The sequence below is a fragment of the Leptidea sinapis genome, chromosome 30, assembly GCF_905404315.1.
Source record: "Leptidea sinapis chromosome 30, ilLepSina1.1, whole genome shotgun sequence".
Lineage (NCBI taxonomy): Eukaryota > Metazoa > Arthropoda > Insecta > Lepidoptera > Pieridae > Leptidea > Leptidea sinapis.
Window position 1 is genome coordinate 10,089,190 of NC_066294.1, and position 18,500 is coordinate 10,107,689.

At 35.6% G+C, this 18,500-nt stretch overlaps 1 protein-coding gene across 3 annotated transcripts in view; it reads left to right on the forward strand.

The window, feature by feature from the left end:
- LOC126973796 (proton channel OtopLc-like) overlaps positions 1 to 18,500 on the forward strand; it is a 107,767-nt gene that overhangs the window by 48,757 nt on the left and 40,510 nt on the right. For all 3 annotated transcript variants that reach the window (XM_050821118.1, XM_050821119.1, XM_050821120.1), the window contains exons 3-4: positions 2,464 to 2,712; positions 7,629 to 7,781. In XM_050821118.1, coding sequence (XP_050677075.1) covers positions 2,464 to 2,712; positions 7,629 to 7,781 — 402 coding nt within the window. The remainder of the gene's footprint in view (positions 1 to 2,463; positions 2,713 to 7,628; positions 7,782 to 18,500) is intronic.

The window sequence follows — 18,500 nt, forward strand, 5'->3', positions numbered from 1 at the left end:
TGAAAATACACCGCAGTAATGAACAGTAAATCTACTGTTAAATATAGGAACAGAGTTTATCGTGCTAATGGATAATTTATGTATACCCTTTTTGTAATATGGCAAGTTATTATATTAAGTGAAGTTTTCTAAGTACTAGAAACTGTCATAGCCATAATGTTAACACCAGTAACAAACATAAACTTATAATGCCTACTACTCGGCTAAGTCGAGCTCCCAAATAATGTTCAAAATAATTGTAATACGAAATTCAAAAGAGTTGTTAAAAAGCGTTTGTGTGGTAGAGGTTACTATAACGTAAATGACTTTCTTAATGATACCACTGATTTGGAATTGAGTGACCGCTCACAGGCTATTAAATAATAAATTTTATTGTACTATTCTACATTGTTACAAACAAAATAAAAAAACTACGTTTAAAAAACCGACTTCAAAAACTGAAAAGTATTAAATAACTAAAAATTTAATTTAATACACCTTTACCTTTAATATTAATAAAAGGCTACTTATATGTGCTACCTTATTGATAGGTTTTAAGTAAATGTTCATAAAATGAATACTACTGTGCCAAACTATGTCAATTTTTTTTATGAGACCAAATGGCGACTATTCTGAAAAATTACGTAAATCAGATCATAAATCTCAGAGTAATCGGTATACAAACATAAAAAAAATACCGATCGAATTGATAACCTCCTCCTTTTTGAAGTCGGTTAAAAAGAATCCCGCTGAGTTTGTTGCGCCCGTTCTTCTCAGGTCTGAGGCATACGGTTTGGAATGGGTGTTAGTTTTTTAGTTTCAATAAGTGATTTTATATCCGTTGATGAAAAAAAATATTTGAATTTGAATAGATATATGTTATGGATGTTCGAGATCGGCAAGACACAATGTCATCGGTAACATGCAAGTTAAATGTGGATATACGTATAGTTAAATTTAGAATCACATGTGAATACCGCGTACGTGTAAAAGTATTTAAAAACTATGGTTTTACCTTAGAAATTGAACAATAATTATAATTAACTATTTTATTTATAATACACTATATTTAGCGCTTTTAGGCGGTTTTATTAAAGCTTCAATAGTTATTTTTTTTTTCTCTTTTTTACGGATTCTAGAATAAATTCAAATTATTTTTTTTTAGTTAGTGCTTTAACTCAGAATTGACCTCTGGTGCTACTATAGCCATAAATACACTATTGTCTGAGAATATATCCTTCCATCAAACATGGATTCGAATGTAAAATGTAACAAAATAGTTTTAAATAAAAACTATTCGCCCAAAATCAATATTATTGTTAAATAAATACAAAAGCACACAGATTTTCAAACTACGCTAGATGATTTTGTCGTATAAGAGAAACATTTGTGTATCAAATTGGGGAGGAAAGTCCAATAAGTAGATTGCTCCCCTTCTTACAACTTATATGGCTTTGTAGACATTTATATGACCCATAAAAGTAGTATACTGCTTGCCGATTCGATAATACTTGGAACTGTATTAAAGAAAACATAATAATATGTATATTTCTAGCGATTTTGTATTCTTATGTCATAAATGTTTCTAATCATTATTGTGAAAAGGTTTGTATCGCTGATACAAATTTAAACGTCATTCATTATAAAAATGATTTGAGTTTTCTTGACTCGTGTCAGACTCGTCTCAGTCTCGTGCCAGATTTTGGCGAGACAACACGTCCTGAGGATGCCTCGTGTAGAGGCGAAACACGTGTAGAGGCGAATTGTTTAAAGACAAATATTGGCGGAATTAACACTAAAGAAAACTCAAATCATTTGTATAATTATGAATTTCCGCAAAGTAACGCCTACTTCAATAAATTTACGTCATTCATTGTCAATGTGTGCGATAGTTAGTGGTTTAATATTGAAAATATTAATGAGCTAATGCCAGTGGCTGACTGTTTACGACTTATCAATCAAAATCAGTTACAGCAGCAATAGATTCGCTTTTCTTATCTACCCTGCTGTATTTCCGTTAAAAATGTTCTTCTCTCTCATACGCTTTGATTGTATATACGCTAGTATATTGTGTCTATGTGATCGCTGTCTTGAGTCTACTCAAGCCAGTGGGAGGCTCCTTTGCACCGGATGCCGGCTAGATTATGGGTACCACAACGGCGCCTATTTCTGTCGTGAAGCAGTTATATATAAGCATTACTGTGTTTCGGTGTGAAGGGCGCCGTAGCTAGTGAAATCACTGGGCAAATGAGGCTTGATACCTTATGTCTCTAGGTGACGAACGCAGTTGTAGTGCCGATCAGAATTTTTGGGTTTTTCAATAATGTTGAGCGGCGCTGCATTGTAATGGGCAGAGCGTATAAGTACCATCTGAACTTCCTGCTCGTCTCGTCCCTTATTTTCATAAAAAAACCGAAGATCGTTACAAATCGAAAGTTTTCATTTAAAAAAAACAAATTTTAAATTGAAAAATATTGTTCACAGTTGCTTCTCAATCCCCGCAAACAACATGTCGGGCGGTTCCCACGTCTCAAGAGGGACATTTGGGGCAGACTCCGAGATGTCCGGGAGTAGCGCTGCGCCCCTCCCGAGCCCTGCGTCCGCGGGCGCTGCGTTAGTGTCTCCGGAGACCCTCAGCAGACACAGCAGCCCCCCACCGATACCACTACATCCTTCATGCCAACCAGCTCCATCGTGTTCGTCTCATCGGGTGCATATGGAATCACCCTTGAGGTTTGTATCGTCTCTGGGTTTGTTTTTTCTGGCGAGGGCCGCGCGAGGAGTGCGGGAAAGGAACAAAACCAGTCATAATTGGCCTTACACATCGTATTTTATTTCATCACCGCATCATTCCAGTCGTATATATAATACAATAATATTAAGGGCAATACATATCACATTAATACAGTCCACATTAACATAAGCAATCAACATATTGGTCCTTCGAGCCGCATCATCATTCAATAATATTCAAAAACCTATCCTCTGTCACTTTATAAAATTCTTTTCTGTTCTGTTGAAGTGGAAATTATCTTAGGCTCGTTGAGTAAAGTTAAAATTAATAACATTTAATATCGCGTTACCGACATGCTATAATTGAATATATTACATAATATCTACAAGTATTGATAACGGCAGCTGTGAAAACGTCGAAAAAAAGTTGAGTTTAGAACTAACCTTTATTTTGAGCTATGCAGGCACACTAACACAAAGTGTTAAAGTCACAAACCTGGCTTGTTTTTATCGGTTGTCTACCGGTTGACCGATTCTTATGAAATTTTGAGTGCGTATTGGGTAGGACTGAGAATCGGACAGGATCTATTTTTCATCCCCCTAATGTTAAGGGTGGTCCACGCCAATTTTTTTTTTTTAATTTTTTTGACATTTTATTCTAAATTTGTTTGATTATGAGTCAGCATTAAAAAATACATACAATTTCAAATTTTCACCCATCTACGATCAACAGTTACTTTTGTATCGCGAATTCAATATCGGCAATACAACGTTTGCTGGATCAGCCAGTATATATAATAGAAATGATCTAAGGTTTTATATAACAAAAGGGTAAGTAACGTGTCTGATGTGTGTAACAGTTACGGTGTATATAGCTTTGTCAAAATACTTATATATACATATACCTATAAATGTAAATGGTAAATTCTTACCTTACATACTTTGTTTTAAATTATAAATAAACTATAAAAGAATTACCATGTTGCTCGGACCTGATAAATTATATGAAACTAATATACACTGGCCTTCAAAAGTAAGTATCACACTATTAAAATTGGGATAACGTTTTAAGTTCACAAGATATACTTTCGAAATAAAAAGGACTCCAAAGAGAATTTAATTTTGTACATAAAAACTTTATAGTCGGTAACCTTCTTTTAAGAATTGGCTGAAAAAAAACTTCAAAAACAAAACCATTCCTTTTTCAAAGTGGACGTTTGCGAATTACAATTTTACCATTCACATTTTTCTTTCTGTTTTAAATTTTTTTCAAGATCGATGGGTCTTGTTTTAAAAATTTATGCTAAAAAGCACATAACATTTATTTATCATGCCTCTTTCAGTTGAAGAATGTGCTAGGATCATGGCTTTTCTGGAACTAGGCACTGCACTGCAAGAAAGGTGGGTGTGACGGTCCGAACGGTCCAGAAGGTAAAGCGAAGGTACGAAGAGACTGGACACCATCTGAGGAGACCTTGTAATGGCAGACCCAGGTGTACCAGTGCCGGAGAAGATCGTTATATTATTTCCACTGTGTTAAGAAATCGCAAATTGCAGTTGAAGTCCAGCAACAGCTACTTCAGACCCGGAGGGACTTGACAGTACAGTGAGAAGAAGACTTGCTGAAGCAAATTTGAAACCCCGAAGACCAGCGATTGGTCCAAAACTCGAGAGACAGCATCGAGTAGCGAGACTGCGATACGCCCGTGAACACATGCAGTGGGATGAAGACGAACGGTCAAGAATTTTGGGCTGGCATATCTTCAGAAGGTCGCACAGAGCTAGTAGCCATAGAAAATGGCACCCTCACTGGGCAAAGATATGCTCAAGAGATTCTCAATGAGTATGCAGGGCCGTATTTAGCAAATATGGGTGATGGATCGATGCTGATGCATGATAATGCCCGGCCACACACGGCTCATATCGTACAAGAGTATATTCAGGAGGTCGGTATCAGCGTGATGGCTTGGCCATCAAGAAGTCCTGATCTCAACCCGATTGAACACGCCTGGGATGAGCTTGGGAGGCTAGTCAGAAATCGCAGACCACCACCTACTACCCTCAGGGCACTAAAGCAGGCCCTGTTAGAAGAATGGAAGAATATTCCCCAACATCGGCTCCGAAACCTAGTGTTCAGTATGCCAAACCGGCTCGAAGCTGTAATCAGAGCTCGAGGAGGCAATATCAGTTATTAAAAATTAAATAACATGTAATACATTTTTGTTGAATTTTTATACACTAAACTAAAAATGTCTATTTTCATTGTTTTATCTTTTTTAAGTCAAAAATGTTACTAATGTATAATTTTAGTTTCTAAGAATTAAAGCCTATAGAATTTGCAACAAAACGTTTTTAATCTTAAATCTCTACCTTCTATAGTTAAGAAAAAAAAAATAATTTGAAAAGTGTGATACTTACTTTTGCAGGCCAGTGTAGTTAGGTATTACTTACAAAATATCAAATTCTTTTTTATTTACTAAATAAAACATCCTTCTTATGGAACAATGTGTAAATCTTGTTACGAATAATTATTTGGATTAGTAATTTGATACAATTTTAGCCAAACGAAATACTTCAGTACTGGAAGATACACATTTGAAATTTTACATGCAACTAAAGGCAGGATTTATATCATATTCCTCACCATGCAACTTTATACTTACGAGCTTAGTATTAGGTGATATAGAATTCCTAAATCGAGAGAGGATAGGATATTACGAGCATAAATAACAGACGGTCTAGGTTTCATAGATAGTCGGCTGCGACGTCGTGGCCACTTTAATGGCTTCATAAATCAATAATTTATATTTATACCTTTTAATTATTTTATGCAATACTTTAAGCGCTTATATATAAAAAAAAAATGTGCGTATCGGAACGCCCGACAGAAGGGATTGTAAGAAATTGTATTATTTGCAAACAAAACGAAGAAAAACTTGTTTCGTCTTTTAAGACAAAGTAACATTGATAACACTGTCATGTCTCACTAATGTAATATTTTATTTTGATAAGATACGTATCTATGGCACTGGCTGTCACTCTGTTCCGTTCGTTGATTCCTTCTGTAACTGTGTTAGTACTTCTCTATATTAAATCCTAAATAACTAAATCCATCGTTTTGTTTTTCGCCATATTCCCATCAGGGATAACTAAAACTAATCTAAGTTGAACTATTTAATATTGAAATTGTTTAACTTGAGAAAAGCTTAGGATATTACTTAAATTTTATGTATATAAAGGTAATGTATTAATTATTTATCATCAATACAATCTTTTATTGATTATAAAATATATTTTATTCTTACTTACAATACATGGTAACAATTGGTTAGAGTGAGAGAGATGGTGGGCACCTATCGCTGCCGTATGCTTGAGAGAAAGGGAAGCCCGACAGACTGGCGCCGTAACGCGTTGCGTTACGATGCGGCCTACCTTCCCATAAGAAGTTATCACTTCAATATATTGAATCGTAAAAGGTGTGCCTTAAAAACACTGTAATTCAGATTGAAGCGATAGCAAAGGGCTACAGCGTAGGCTAGATTAGTCTTTATTAATTGACCTTTCCACCAAATTCGTATACAATTGTATTTTCCTAATGGTTTTTTCAGGTGGCAGCATTGACGTACAATAAACAATAAGACTCACAATCACGCTAAAAAGTGTCTGAAGCAAAACTCTGCCTACGCGTCTATTAGGCAGAGTTTTATACAATAGACTTTGAACATTACTGCCTTGCAAAATAAGATTGTGAGTCTAGTTATAACTATTGAATTAATAATAATTAATTAACCCTATAGCCCAGTGGTTAGTGACCCTACCTACTGAGCTAGAGGTCCCGGGTTCGAATCCCGGTAGGTGCAATCATTTATATAATTGATTTGAATGTTTGTTTCCGAGTCATGGATGTTTATTTGTATTTATGTATGTTTAAGTAAGTAAATTGTATTCAATATATCATTGTTTTGCACCCATAGTACAGGATATGCCCAAGTTGGGGCAAGATAGTTTGTGTAAGAGTGTGTCAATATTATTATTATTATTGTCAATAACGACAACGGCAATGCAAACCTGTTTACAAATGCACTGACCGTGAAGTGCAGATTATGTGTTTAAACCTTACCTACTTCGTGTCTTAAATTAAAAAAATATCATCAATAATTATTTTATGGGCGGTGATTGGCTAATATCAAGTGATATATAGATATGTTCGTTCGTTGATGCTCAGAATTAAAGTAACGTCTTATTCGTATCATCACTTTTAATCATAATAAAATTGTGAACAAGTTTGATTCAATGATCAGGAGTTATCCTGCCTTAAATCGGCATATCTTATCAGTCGTCACGACAGCATTAATGAAGTCATCCGCAGGGCATTTATAAGGGCCGGTATTCTATTTAAATGGTACCGCCGCGATGGTAAGCGTCCTGATGGAATGACGCTGGTGGCTTGGGGAAGGGCTCTGGTGTGGGACGCTACTTGCGTCGACACTCTGGCTCCTTCCCATGTCCAAATTACGTCAGTTGATGCTGGGTCTGCTGCTTCGACTGCCGTTGACAGCGAGCGTCGCAAATATGTCGGTCTCAGTGAGTCATACATTTTTGTGCCGTTTGCTGTCGAAATACTTGGCCCGTAGGGCCCAGAGGCGCGGAGAATGTGCGAAGTACTATCTTCGCGCCTCAATAAGGCTACTGGAAACCCAAGCACAGGTAGTTATTTCGGTCAACGGATCAGCCTAGCTATCCAACGCGAAAATGCTCTCAGTATTCTTGGGACGCTTCCACGTAATGATAGTTTTAATGTTATGTAGTTATAGTATTTTAAATAGACTTATAAGATTTGTTTTGTAAATAATAACACAAGTTAATTCATGATCAGGTTGATAAGCGAGAATTAAAAACGATAATATTGTCTGCAGATTGCCGAGTCCACCGTCACTAGGAACATCACTGTCTCTTCAACCGGTGCTGTTTGGACAGTCGGACGATGGCACTCCAAGACCACCGTTACCACCTGCGAGAAGACAGTCGAGGTCGGCGACCACCATACCGAGCTTGCATGTCATAAGCGCGTAAGTACAATATAATATACTAGATGTGCGAATAGTATTGCTGATGAGCACACATACATACTCACATATATATTTGACTTACTCGTGTAAGACATTGACTATTTGACGTTTGAGTGTGTCTGTTGCATCATTTTACATATTATATTGTAATTTGAAATGATTTGTAAATCGATGTACTTAAATGTAAATCTTGATATAAAAGAGTGGCAATGAGTTTCTTGCTGCTTCTTCTCATTAGCTCAACCCTTTACGAAGTAGCGGTAGATTCAATAAGAAACATATTTTTTTTTACTTTCATAAGTGTCATTTCCGTGACCTACATGAATAAACTGATTTTGATTTGATTTGATTTATACAAAGAAAGCAAAATCATACGCGGTTAAAAAGATACTTTTGATATTTCCACAGCATTATGTCCTATGGTATATTGCTATGGGGCAACGCTGCCGATATTAATACAATATTTGTGCTGCAGAAGAGGGCTATTCGCGTTATTTATAACCTAGATCCTAAAGAATCATTGAGAGCAAAATTCAAAGAAATTAACATCTTGACTGTTGCTTCTCAATATATTCTTGATAATATAATGTATGTTCATACGCACATAAGTGAATTTGCTAGAAACTGTCATAACCATAATTTTTACACCAGGAACAAACATAAACTTGTTATGCCTACTACTCGGCAAAGTCGAGTTAGTAAGTCTTTTCACAAGAGTCACAAGATTCCAGAAAATGCTCAAAACAAAAGTATTATCTCATTCAAAAGAATTGTTACAAAAAGTTTGTGTGGTAAGTTGAACCTACTATAACATAAACGACTTTCTTAATGATACCGCAGATTGTGAATGGAGCGACCACCCTCAGGCTATTAATTAATAAGTTTGATTGTACAATATTACTTTGTAAACATATTTTTTTTATGAAAAAAAAAGCCCGCTGAGTTTGTTGCGCCCATTCTTCTCAAGTGAGGCATTAATTTTGGATTGGGTGGTAGTTTTTGACTTTCAATAAGTGATGTCACATCCCATCTATCTATCTATATATATAAAAATGAATTGCTGTTCGTTAGTCTCGCTAAAAGTCGAGAACGGCTGGACCGATTGGGCTAACTTTGGTCTTGAATTATTTGTGGAAGTCCAGAGAAGGTTTAAAAGGTGAATAAATATGAAAATGTTCGGAATTAAAAAAAACACACACACATTTTGGTTTTCCTTTGATGTGTCCTCCGTCATTCAGACATCAAATTGAAAATGAATAACTTTTTTATGTTTAAAATGAATAACTGATTAGAATCTTTGTATATTCTGTCTAAATTTCTCAAGAGGTAAAAAACAAACTTAATTTTAGCTACCTATAGTTGGTAGATTAACTTCAGTTGTTAACTATGATGGCAATACAACGTTTGCTGGGTCAGCTAGTGTTGAATAAAAATATTTGAATTTGAATAACCCATTCTTTGTCGTAGTCGGGTAAAAAAATCATGTTTCAAATATCGAACACGCAAAATTATTAGTGCGTGTATAGTTTTTGTTGAGAGCAAAAATCCTTGGCGTGTTTTAGAAGGCAATAAGGAAAACTCCAATATAATTTATTCTTTTTGTTTGTGAGGGTTCGTAAGTACTACCTATAAATTATTTGCAAATCCCTTGGTGGGTACGTTGTGTCTGAAGTTAGTTTGGCTGCTTGCCAGCATTGTACCAAAGTGTACTTCTGCTCAAGATTACAACGGAATTTTATTTCATAATTCATGCAACTTCATGTTCACATATTATAATGTAAATTATTGGTAGTGGAGATGCCTCATAAAAATTAAAGGATTTAATAGTTATAGCGAGTAGACTTAGGGCCGATTTTTCAATCCTCAGTTAAACAACTAGATAAGAGAAATTCGACGGATAGCGCAATTTCGAATTTTTCAACAGGCAGATAGAAGTTCTCGAACGAATTAAGACTATATCGGGTGATTATATTTATCGGCCCCTTTGGGAGCCGGTTAAGAGCTATCGGTGGGATAATAAGGACGTGTTTATAAGTTTTTTAGGCTATATTTGTAGATAAGTCATTCTCTAGTTATAACTGTATTATCTATGATCATGTCAAAAGATCTAATAACTATCATCTTTTGACGACTACACACGTAATTTATGTTATAACTAATAATATAGTAGAAATTATAATATAATAGATATTTTTGAGACAATTGACGACTTCGCGATTGAAGAAGAAATCCATTTCCTCAACAACAACGAAAACAATTTTAAATTGAAATAAATTGAACAAATAAATGAGTGAATTAGAGGTTTGTTGTTATTAATTGTTGTGATAAATGTCTAATGTCAAACAAGCATCATTTGACCTTTCTCTGTCTTATGCGTTAAATAATATATATGTCCATCTCGCTTGCACGTATGAAGTGTGAAGTTGCTTCGACAATACCACAGACAACTATTCTTTAGGTAAAAAGCGATTGGAAAATTCAAAACTTTTAATCGTTAGATAAACAGTAAGTTAATTTTATTCTCTCGATAGTTATCTGGTGGTTTATCTGAAGATTGAAAAATCGGCCCTTAGACTGGTACAAGGTTTGTTTAGAATGATGGTAGGAATATCTTTTTCATTTCTCATACTCGGAAAGTAATGTTGTTTTAATCTGATTATTGGGTGGAAAATGCTGCTTCCCTCCATAAAGAGGGAAAAACTCATACAAATTACTTCCCATCTAACGGCCGGAATGAACGTTAAAAATAGAACTGCTGTGAAGAGTTTTATGTAAAACAGAACTAATTAAAAAAAAAATGTTGCGGCCATGTGACTTTCTAAGCAGCCAGCGTGAACTTAGCGCAAACTTCTTTGAGCGGAATAAACCGCAACAATAACGTGGTAACTAAGTTCCATATTTGAAATTTAAAAAGTCGACATACATTGGCGGGATACTAATCTGTGCTTAGATAAACAACTAGTTTTATTTTCCTCATATTCGAAATGAAAAGTAGAGTGTTTAACTCGGGTAAAAGTATCAGTTCCTACTCGGACTATAGCCGACCTCGGTGCGCTCGGGCGTCTAAATACCTCGGGAATTAATTCTTTCGACCCTCGGCTGACAATCTACTATTTTTTTTCCTTTAAGGAACATAATAATACTCGTATAGTTATTATAATATTAGATATATAGATACATAGAGTCGTGTTGGGTCAGCCACACATTACGCACGCGCACACAATTCTTGAACTTTTTTACGTGATTACCTGTCGAGCTACCCTGTACCTGCAAATCATCTCTCGTTTTCGTATTATGTAAAACTTTACGAAACATGTCGTGTGAGTGTAACATCACTATCAACAAACTGTTGTGCTTTATACAGAATAAGTGCGATGTTATGGACGAACTTAGCATAGTGCAGATATGTTGTGCGTGGTATAGTGAAGAAGAAATCGAAAATGCAAAGTCGTTGTTATGTGAAATTGCTGGTGCACGAAAAATTATCCGAAAAGGAGACAAGAAGAATCCTAGTAACATCACAGATGCAATTAAAATAATAATGTTGCCTCACTTCCATTACAATCTAGCTTTAACTTAGACTAATAAGTAATTCTACTTTAACTTAAACTGCTAGATAGATTGAACTATGAATGTATCCATTAACACATTTATTAATGTCTCTATTAAGGGGAAGTCACTTTGATGTGTCTTTTAAAATATCACTCTTTTTATATTATATTACACTAATTCACTAGCACTACACTAACTAAAAAGGTTTTGTTCGTTTTAGTCTGGTAGGAATATCTTATTAATAAATTCACGGACAACTAGCCTCCGTTTAGAAACGTTTTTTTTTGTTATTTTTTTTTATGAAAACAAGACGAGCAAGGCGTTCAGCTGATGGTAATTGATACGCCCTGCCCATTACAATGCAGTTCCGCTCAGGATTCTTGAAAAGCCCCAAAAATTCTGAGCGGCACTACAACTGCGCCCGTCACCTTGAGACAAGATATTAAGTCTCATTTGACCAATAATTGCACTAGCTACGGCGCCCTTCACACCGAAACACAGTAATGCTTACACATTACTGCTTCACGGCAGAAATAGGCGCCGTTGTGGTAACCATAATCTAGCCGGCATCCTGTGCAAAGGAGCCTCCCACTGGTAACGTAAACACGGATTGGTCATTTCGGTGTTAGTTGATGTCGGCTAGATTACGGGTACCATGACGGCGCCTATTTCTGCCGTGAAGCAGTATGTGTAAGCATTATTGTATTTCGGTCTGAAGCGTGCCGTAGCTAGTGAAAGTACAGGGCAAATTATACAAAACATCTTATGTCTCAAGGAAGCGAGCGCAATTGTAGAGCCAAAAAACTGAGCTATTTTTATATGTCGACCTTACCTTATAGTAGGTAGGTACCGTTTTAGGTAAAGAAGACAACCCTAATGTCGTCAGAAGAGGTAAGAGTCACGCGATAGAAATAGAGGCAACTTCTAGGTATATAAAAATGTAGGCTAATAGCGCTGTGCGTTCTGAATTACACCTTATTGTATGGCCGCAAGAGTCCCTATTTCTTTTATTGATTTTGCGGAGTAAGACTTCTGTACTTGTACTATTACATATTCTTTGCCAAAACAATAATCGTCCCAACTCCGCTCGAGCGAATGACATGAGCTCCTCTCCTTTGATGCGGTCTCAAAAACCGACAGCGAGCCGTCATGCTCGCTATAAGCCTATGTTCAATAGTTTTCCGCACGTAATTTATACGCACGGCTTTACATCACCATCTATGCCTCATATTTCATATCGCATCATAGCTGTATAGCACATCACTTGTGGAAAATAACGGCTTACACAAATTTCAAAAAATTACACCATGATCACGTACGGTAGGTGCCCCGGGCTTGATCCATTAATAAAAGATCTTAAACCGACCAATATCTTTGGAAAGTCTTTTATAGTTATGCGTGGGAAGTCCTTTATGTTTATTCGTAAAGAGAGTTTTAAAGGTTTATATTAGTTGAAAAATATACGATACGAGAAGATAAACCGGTACCATCAAAGCTAACCCCTATAAAACCTTAGCCAGTAAAGCATCCGACTCGCAAATTTATATTTGTATGTACTCGTTTTTTACACCCGCCGGTATATTCAGTGGATTTGTGGCTTTTACTGCACGTTAGTTATTGTTGTATATAAAGTAGTACAATTTATGTGTTGTATCGTTATAGTTTTCATTGCTATTTACGATTGAAAGTAAGACTTTTATAATTCAAGTGACTTTAAAAAGTTTCCCAATTCACTTGTTTTATGTGGATCAAAACTTTCAGTTTGGTCCCGTTTAAAAATCAATTTTGATACATGAGTTTTTTTGGGACTTATAATTTAACAGGCATGCAAACGGTAAGGCTATTGTGAAATAGCTTTTTTTCTGTTGTTTCAATTCATTTCATGTTTGAAGCTTAAACTTATAGCATGAGAGACATTTCTCGCACGTGCCTAACGAACATTTTCCAAGAGCTATTTGACTCAGTACTTCCAGCTAAATTCCATTAAGGTACGACTGAAAATTTCAGGAATCAAGGAAGTGACACAACATTATTATTTAAAAATGTATAAATTGCTTTTCGAAGTATTCTCCGCGAAATTTGGCACATTTTTCCATACGATGGAACCAATCATTGAAGCAACCATTCCATTCGGAAGTTGGGGTCTCAAAAATGGCCGTTTTGTAGGCGTCCACAGCTTCTTCAGGTGATGAAAATCTCTGACCACGCAATTTATTCTTTAGTTTAGGGAAAGTATAGAAATCATTAGGGCTTAGGTTGGGGCTGTACGGCGGATGGTCTAATAATTCTATGTTTTCTTGCTCTAAAAACTCTATTGTTGTGTGCGCGGTGTGAGAACTCGCAATGTCGTGATGGAGGATGATGCGGCGGTTGCAGTTCTCTTTACGGAGTTCAGAAACGACCTGTGGCAAACAAATGCTAGCATACCATTCTGCATTAACCGTTCTTTGTTCCTCAAGAAGAATAGTCGCAACATGACCGGTTTTGGAGACAAACATGGCCACCATTTTTTTTTGCAACACTCCGTGAACGAACAATTTTTGTTGGCTTTAACTCATTTTCGAACACCCAAACTCTTTTTTTGGTGACTGTAGTATTTGGACGACCTTGACGGGGATCATCACTGAGCTTGACACGTCCACGTTAAAATTCAGTAAACCAGCGATAAATTGTGGTTTTGGATGGGGCTTCATCACCAAATGCAGAATTCATCCGGTCAACACACTGTTTTTGTGTTAAACCACTTCGAAAGTCATAATAAATCATCGCTCTAGAATTTTCTTGAGTCAATTCCATTTTCTAAACGACTAAACAAGTTTGAGAAGACCTTGTGACAAGACCGAGGTTCTTTTTTTAAATAAATAATTGGTTTTCGATTTTTAAAACTAAGGAGTTTTCAATTAAAAAGATTTAAATATGACAGGAACAGTGGAAATATTCCATTCCCGATACTTTTAGTGCAGCCTATGTATATTGATAATATCGTGATGGAATTCGCATATTTGAATTTTAAACGAAAAAGGTATGGAGTGGATTGAAAAGATGTAGATAATTCTTGGACGAATTTTTAACTGCACTGCTTCGAGTTTGACATTTATGAATGGCCTTTTTTATGAAAATAAGGGACGAGACGAGCAGGACGTTCAGCTGATGGCAATTGATATGCCGTACCCATAACAATGCAAAGCCGCTCAGGGTTCTTGAAAAACCCCAAAAATTCTGAGCGGCACTACAATTACGCTCGTCACCTTGAGACATAAGATGTTAAGTCTCATTTGCCCAGTAATTTCACTAGGTACGGCGCCCTTCAGACCGATACACAGTAATGTTTACACATTACTGCTTCACGGCAGAAATTGGCGCTGTTGTGGTACCCATAATATAGCCGGCTTCCTGCGCAAAGGGAGTGGGAGGCTCCCACTGGTAAATGTTCTAAAAATTCCTCCTGCGGCATGAGTGGATTGTCCTGTTATTATATAAAAATGTATGTACATTTGAATTTTGTGTATGTACATTATTAGTATCATTATTTAATCCTATAAAAGTTAGAGTGAGAGATGAGGAGCCTGCCTACCGCTGCCGTATGCGTGTAAGAAAGGGAGGCCAGATAGAATGGCGCCGTAACGCGTTACGTTACGAAGTAGTTTACCCTACAAGGCTACAATAAGAAGTTATTACTTCAATAACGATTTTAGGACAACAGAGTTAGTGAAGGATAAACATAACGCCATAAATTCATTCTTTATCTGTAAAACATCCTTATTCATTACTTATTATATCTCAAATAAGTTTGCAAGGTCTAGAAATATCAGGAAAATATTCGTAGTTCGCCAGTAACGATATTACTAGAATGTCTAATAGCATTTCTCATCCCTTGTTACGTCTAATAGAGTTGTCCAAGTTCCATTAATATGACAGTTACTTTGTGGTTTACGACAAGTTCGTATTTCTCTCTTGACAGATGTCTTGATCCTGTGGGCTCACTTTAATTAGTTTAACAAGGCAGGTCTATTAACTAAGTGTTTTGTCGAAACAGCAGATATGGGTTGGTCTGTTTATAAATGTTAATGTCGCCTGTTAACGAAGTCAAAGTCAAAGTCAAATAATGAACTTTACTAAGCTAAGCGCTTCGCGAATAAGCTAAGCGAATCGTCATCATTAATATGAAGAAGAACATACAAAAAACTCAACGGCCACTCTTTCAAATCAATTAATTTAAATCAATTAATTTGTACCTCATAAAACTGTTTTGCACACTTACACATATCCTATGTGGTACACTAAGGCTCTCATAAATATAATAAAAGAGAAAGCAAAATATCATCATCTATGGAAAAAATACAATAATCCGAACGACTATGCTTCCTTTTCTAAATTACGTCGGCGTGTTAAAAACGTTGAAAAAAGTTGCTATTCAGAATATATTAGGAACTCTGAGGATAAAATAAAATCTACACCTAAATTAATCTGGACTTATGTTAAATCCAAAAGAAATAATAAATCTGCTTACCCTGGCGTGATTTATAAAGATGAGACTATCTCAAATTAATATGATATTTGTAATGCTTTTAATGATTTCTTCTTCAAAAATTTTATTTCACCTGCATCGCAATATAAAGTTTTTTCAGAGGAACGGTCTATTTGTCATGATACAATCAGCAATATTCAACTTACGATTGAAAAAATTACTAAAAACTCTTGATACATCAAAAGGCCCGGGTTGTGAAAAAATTCCACCAAGCTTTCTGGTCGCTTGTTCTGCATCAATATCAGCGCCTATAACACTAATTTTTAATCGCTGCTTTCTTGAAGGATATTTCCCAAAAATATGGAAAACTGCTAATATTGTACCAATACATAAAAAAGGGTCTAAAGCATCTGTTGAAAATTATAGGCCTATATCAATACTTAATACGTTAGGTAAATTAATGGAAAGGGTAGCACACAATTACCTGTACCCCATAATCATTCGTCACTTACCTCTAGAGCAGCATGGTTTCATACATGGTCGCTCCACTAATACCAATCTTGCTGTTTTTACTAATTACGTTCAGCGTGGAATGGATGATGGTTATCAAATTGACGTAATTTATACTGATTTTGAGAAGGCGTTTGATAGAGTCGACCATATTATACTTTTACGCAAGTTGCAGGAACTAGGGATTCGTGGTGATCTTCTTCGTTGGATGGAGTCTTACCTGTACAATCGTTCGCAAGCTGTGGTCTTAGCTGGGCATCGTTCTGATCTTGTGGATGTTCCTTCTGGAAGTTCCGCAAGGGTCAATTTTGGGACCATTACTATATTTATCTTATTTATATGATATTGGCGACTGTTTCCAGTTTGCTAAGTTTCTTATGTATGCTGACGACACTAAAATTTACGCTCGCATTAAGACTGAAATAGATTCAATAAACCTTCAGAGTGATTTAATCAGACTGTGTGACTATTATCATGACAACCGTATTGGAGTCAATGTAACTAAATGTTTTCAAATCACCTTTACGCGAAAAAGAAATAAATTAGAATACCAATACACATTACTTGATGTTCCTTTAACACGAACGAATAGCATTAGGGACTTAGGAATAGTGTTTGATACAAAAATGTCAATGTCAGATCATATTGCTGCAATAACTGAAAAAGCTTACAGGAATCTAGGTTTCGTTATACGTGTAAGTCAACCTTTTTCAGGTTTAGAGTGTATAAAAGTTCTTTATTTCTCATATCTTTGTAGCGTCTTAGAATACTGCTGTAATATCTGGAACCCATACTATAGAATATATATATCGATGAAATAGAGAATATACAATCAAAATTTGTAAAGGTATTAGAATATCGCCTTCAGCATTATGGTTCTAGTTATGAGGAATCCTGTAGCCACCATAAATTAATGCAATTAAAAGACCGGCGAACTTTACTAGATATGTTATTTCTGTATGACGTGTGCAACAACAAAATTGACTGCCCCGAACTTACATCTTCATTCATGCAATTTAGAATCCCGAATAAGCGTACAAGACTACACAGAATTCGGTGGTCTGCCGTACCCTTAGCTGCTGTAATAAACATTTCTTACCAACAGATATATTCGTCCATACTAAAAGCTCTTTCAAAAAGGAAATCATTTTAAATATACTGTAATCGAAGAGTTGAAAACGACTTAAGACATACGCACATACACTCATACGCACATACACTCATACACACATACACTCATACACTCATACACACCTTTATATTTATTAGTTAATTTTTTATTTTTTATTTTGATTTAATCATAGTTTAATTAGAGCGTTATATGTTATACCATAAATAGTGTGAACCTGTAATTGGCAGTCGGCCATCGCATAATATTTTTGTTATTAGTTTAATTTTTGTGTGCTGTTGGTTCAATAATAATAAAAAAAAAGTGTTTTACAATAGCTGTAATATTCATAAAATTAGTTCGTAAGGTGTAGTCCAATATATGAATCGAGTTCAAAGTTAAAATACTTCATAAAAAAGCAATAAAGAATAAACTGTGTAAATATGAATGGCCAATCAGGCATCACAAGCAGCAGTCGTTCACGAGTCGACGCATGGGCCAGCTATCGTTCCCGTCGCACATATTTGCGGAAAGGAAACGACCCGGCAGAAGACGCCTCCGCAAGCAGTCTTAACAAAACCTCATTTCATGAATTCATTTTATAGATGCTTATTTATATTTAAGTTATTATAATAGACTTAATATTTGCCTGGCCTGTATGTCATGGAATTTTTAACGTAATTTACGATAAAAAGGAATAAAGCTAAGGCTTAAATTATAATTAATTTTAAGTACTTGCTTGTCTTTCATATTAAAAATAAATGAAACTGGCTCAATTCAATTAGACTTTACATCGTTATAGAATGAAGTTTTCATATTAAAAATTGTTTAATGCGTGCTTCTTTTTTTTAACTGATTTTTTTTATCATCTCTTACTCAAAACTGAAACAAATTAAAATAGATTTATGGTAATAAATAGGTACTTTAAAATGATCATAATATATATCGAAATGAGGTTGTGTCGTCGACTCGGCCGTGTGCTTAGTGAAGACGTGTGTCTACACACTTATCGATATTTTCAGTGAGATTTCTGACAAAATCCAGCCAGATTCTCGATATATTAAACCGATTAAATTGAATT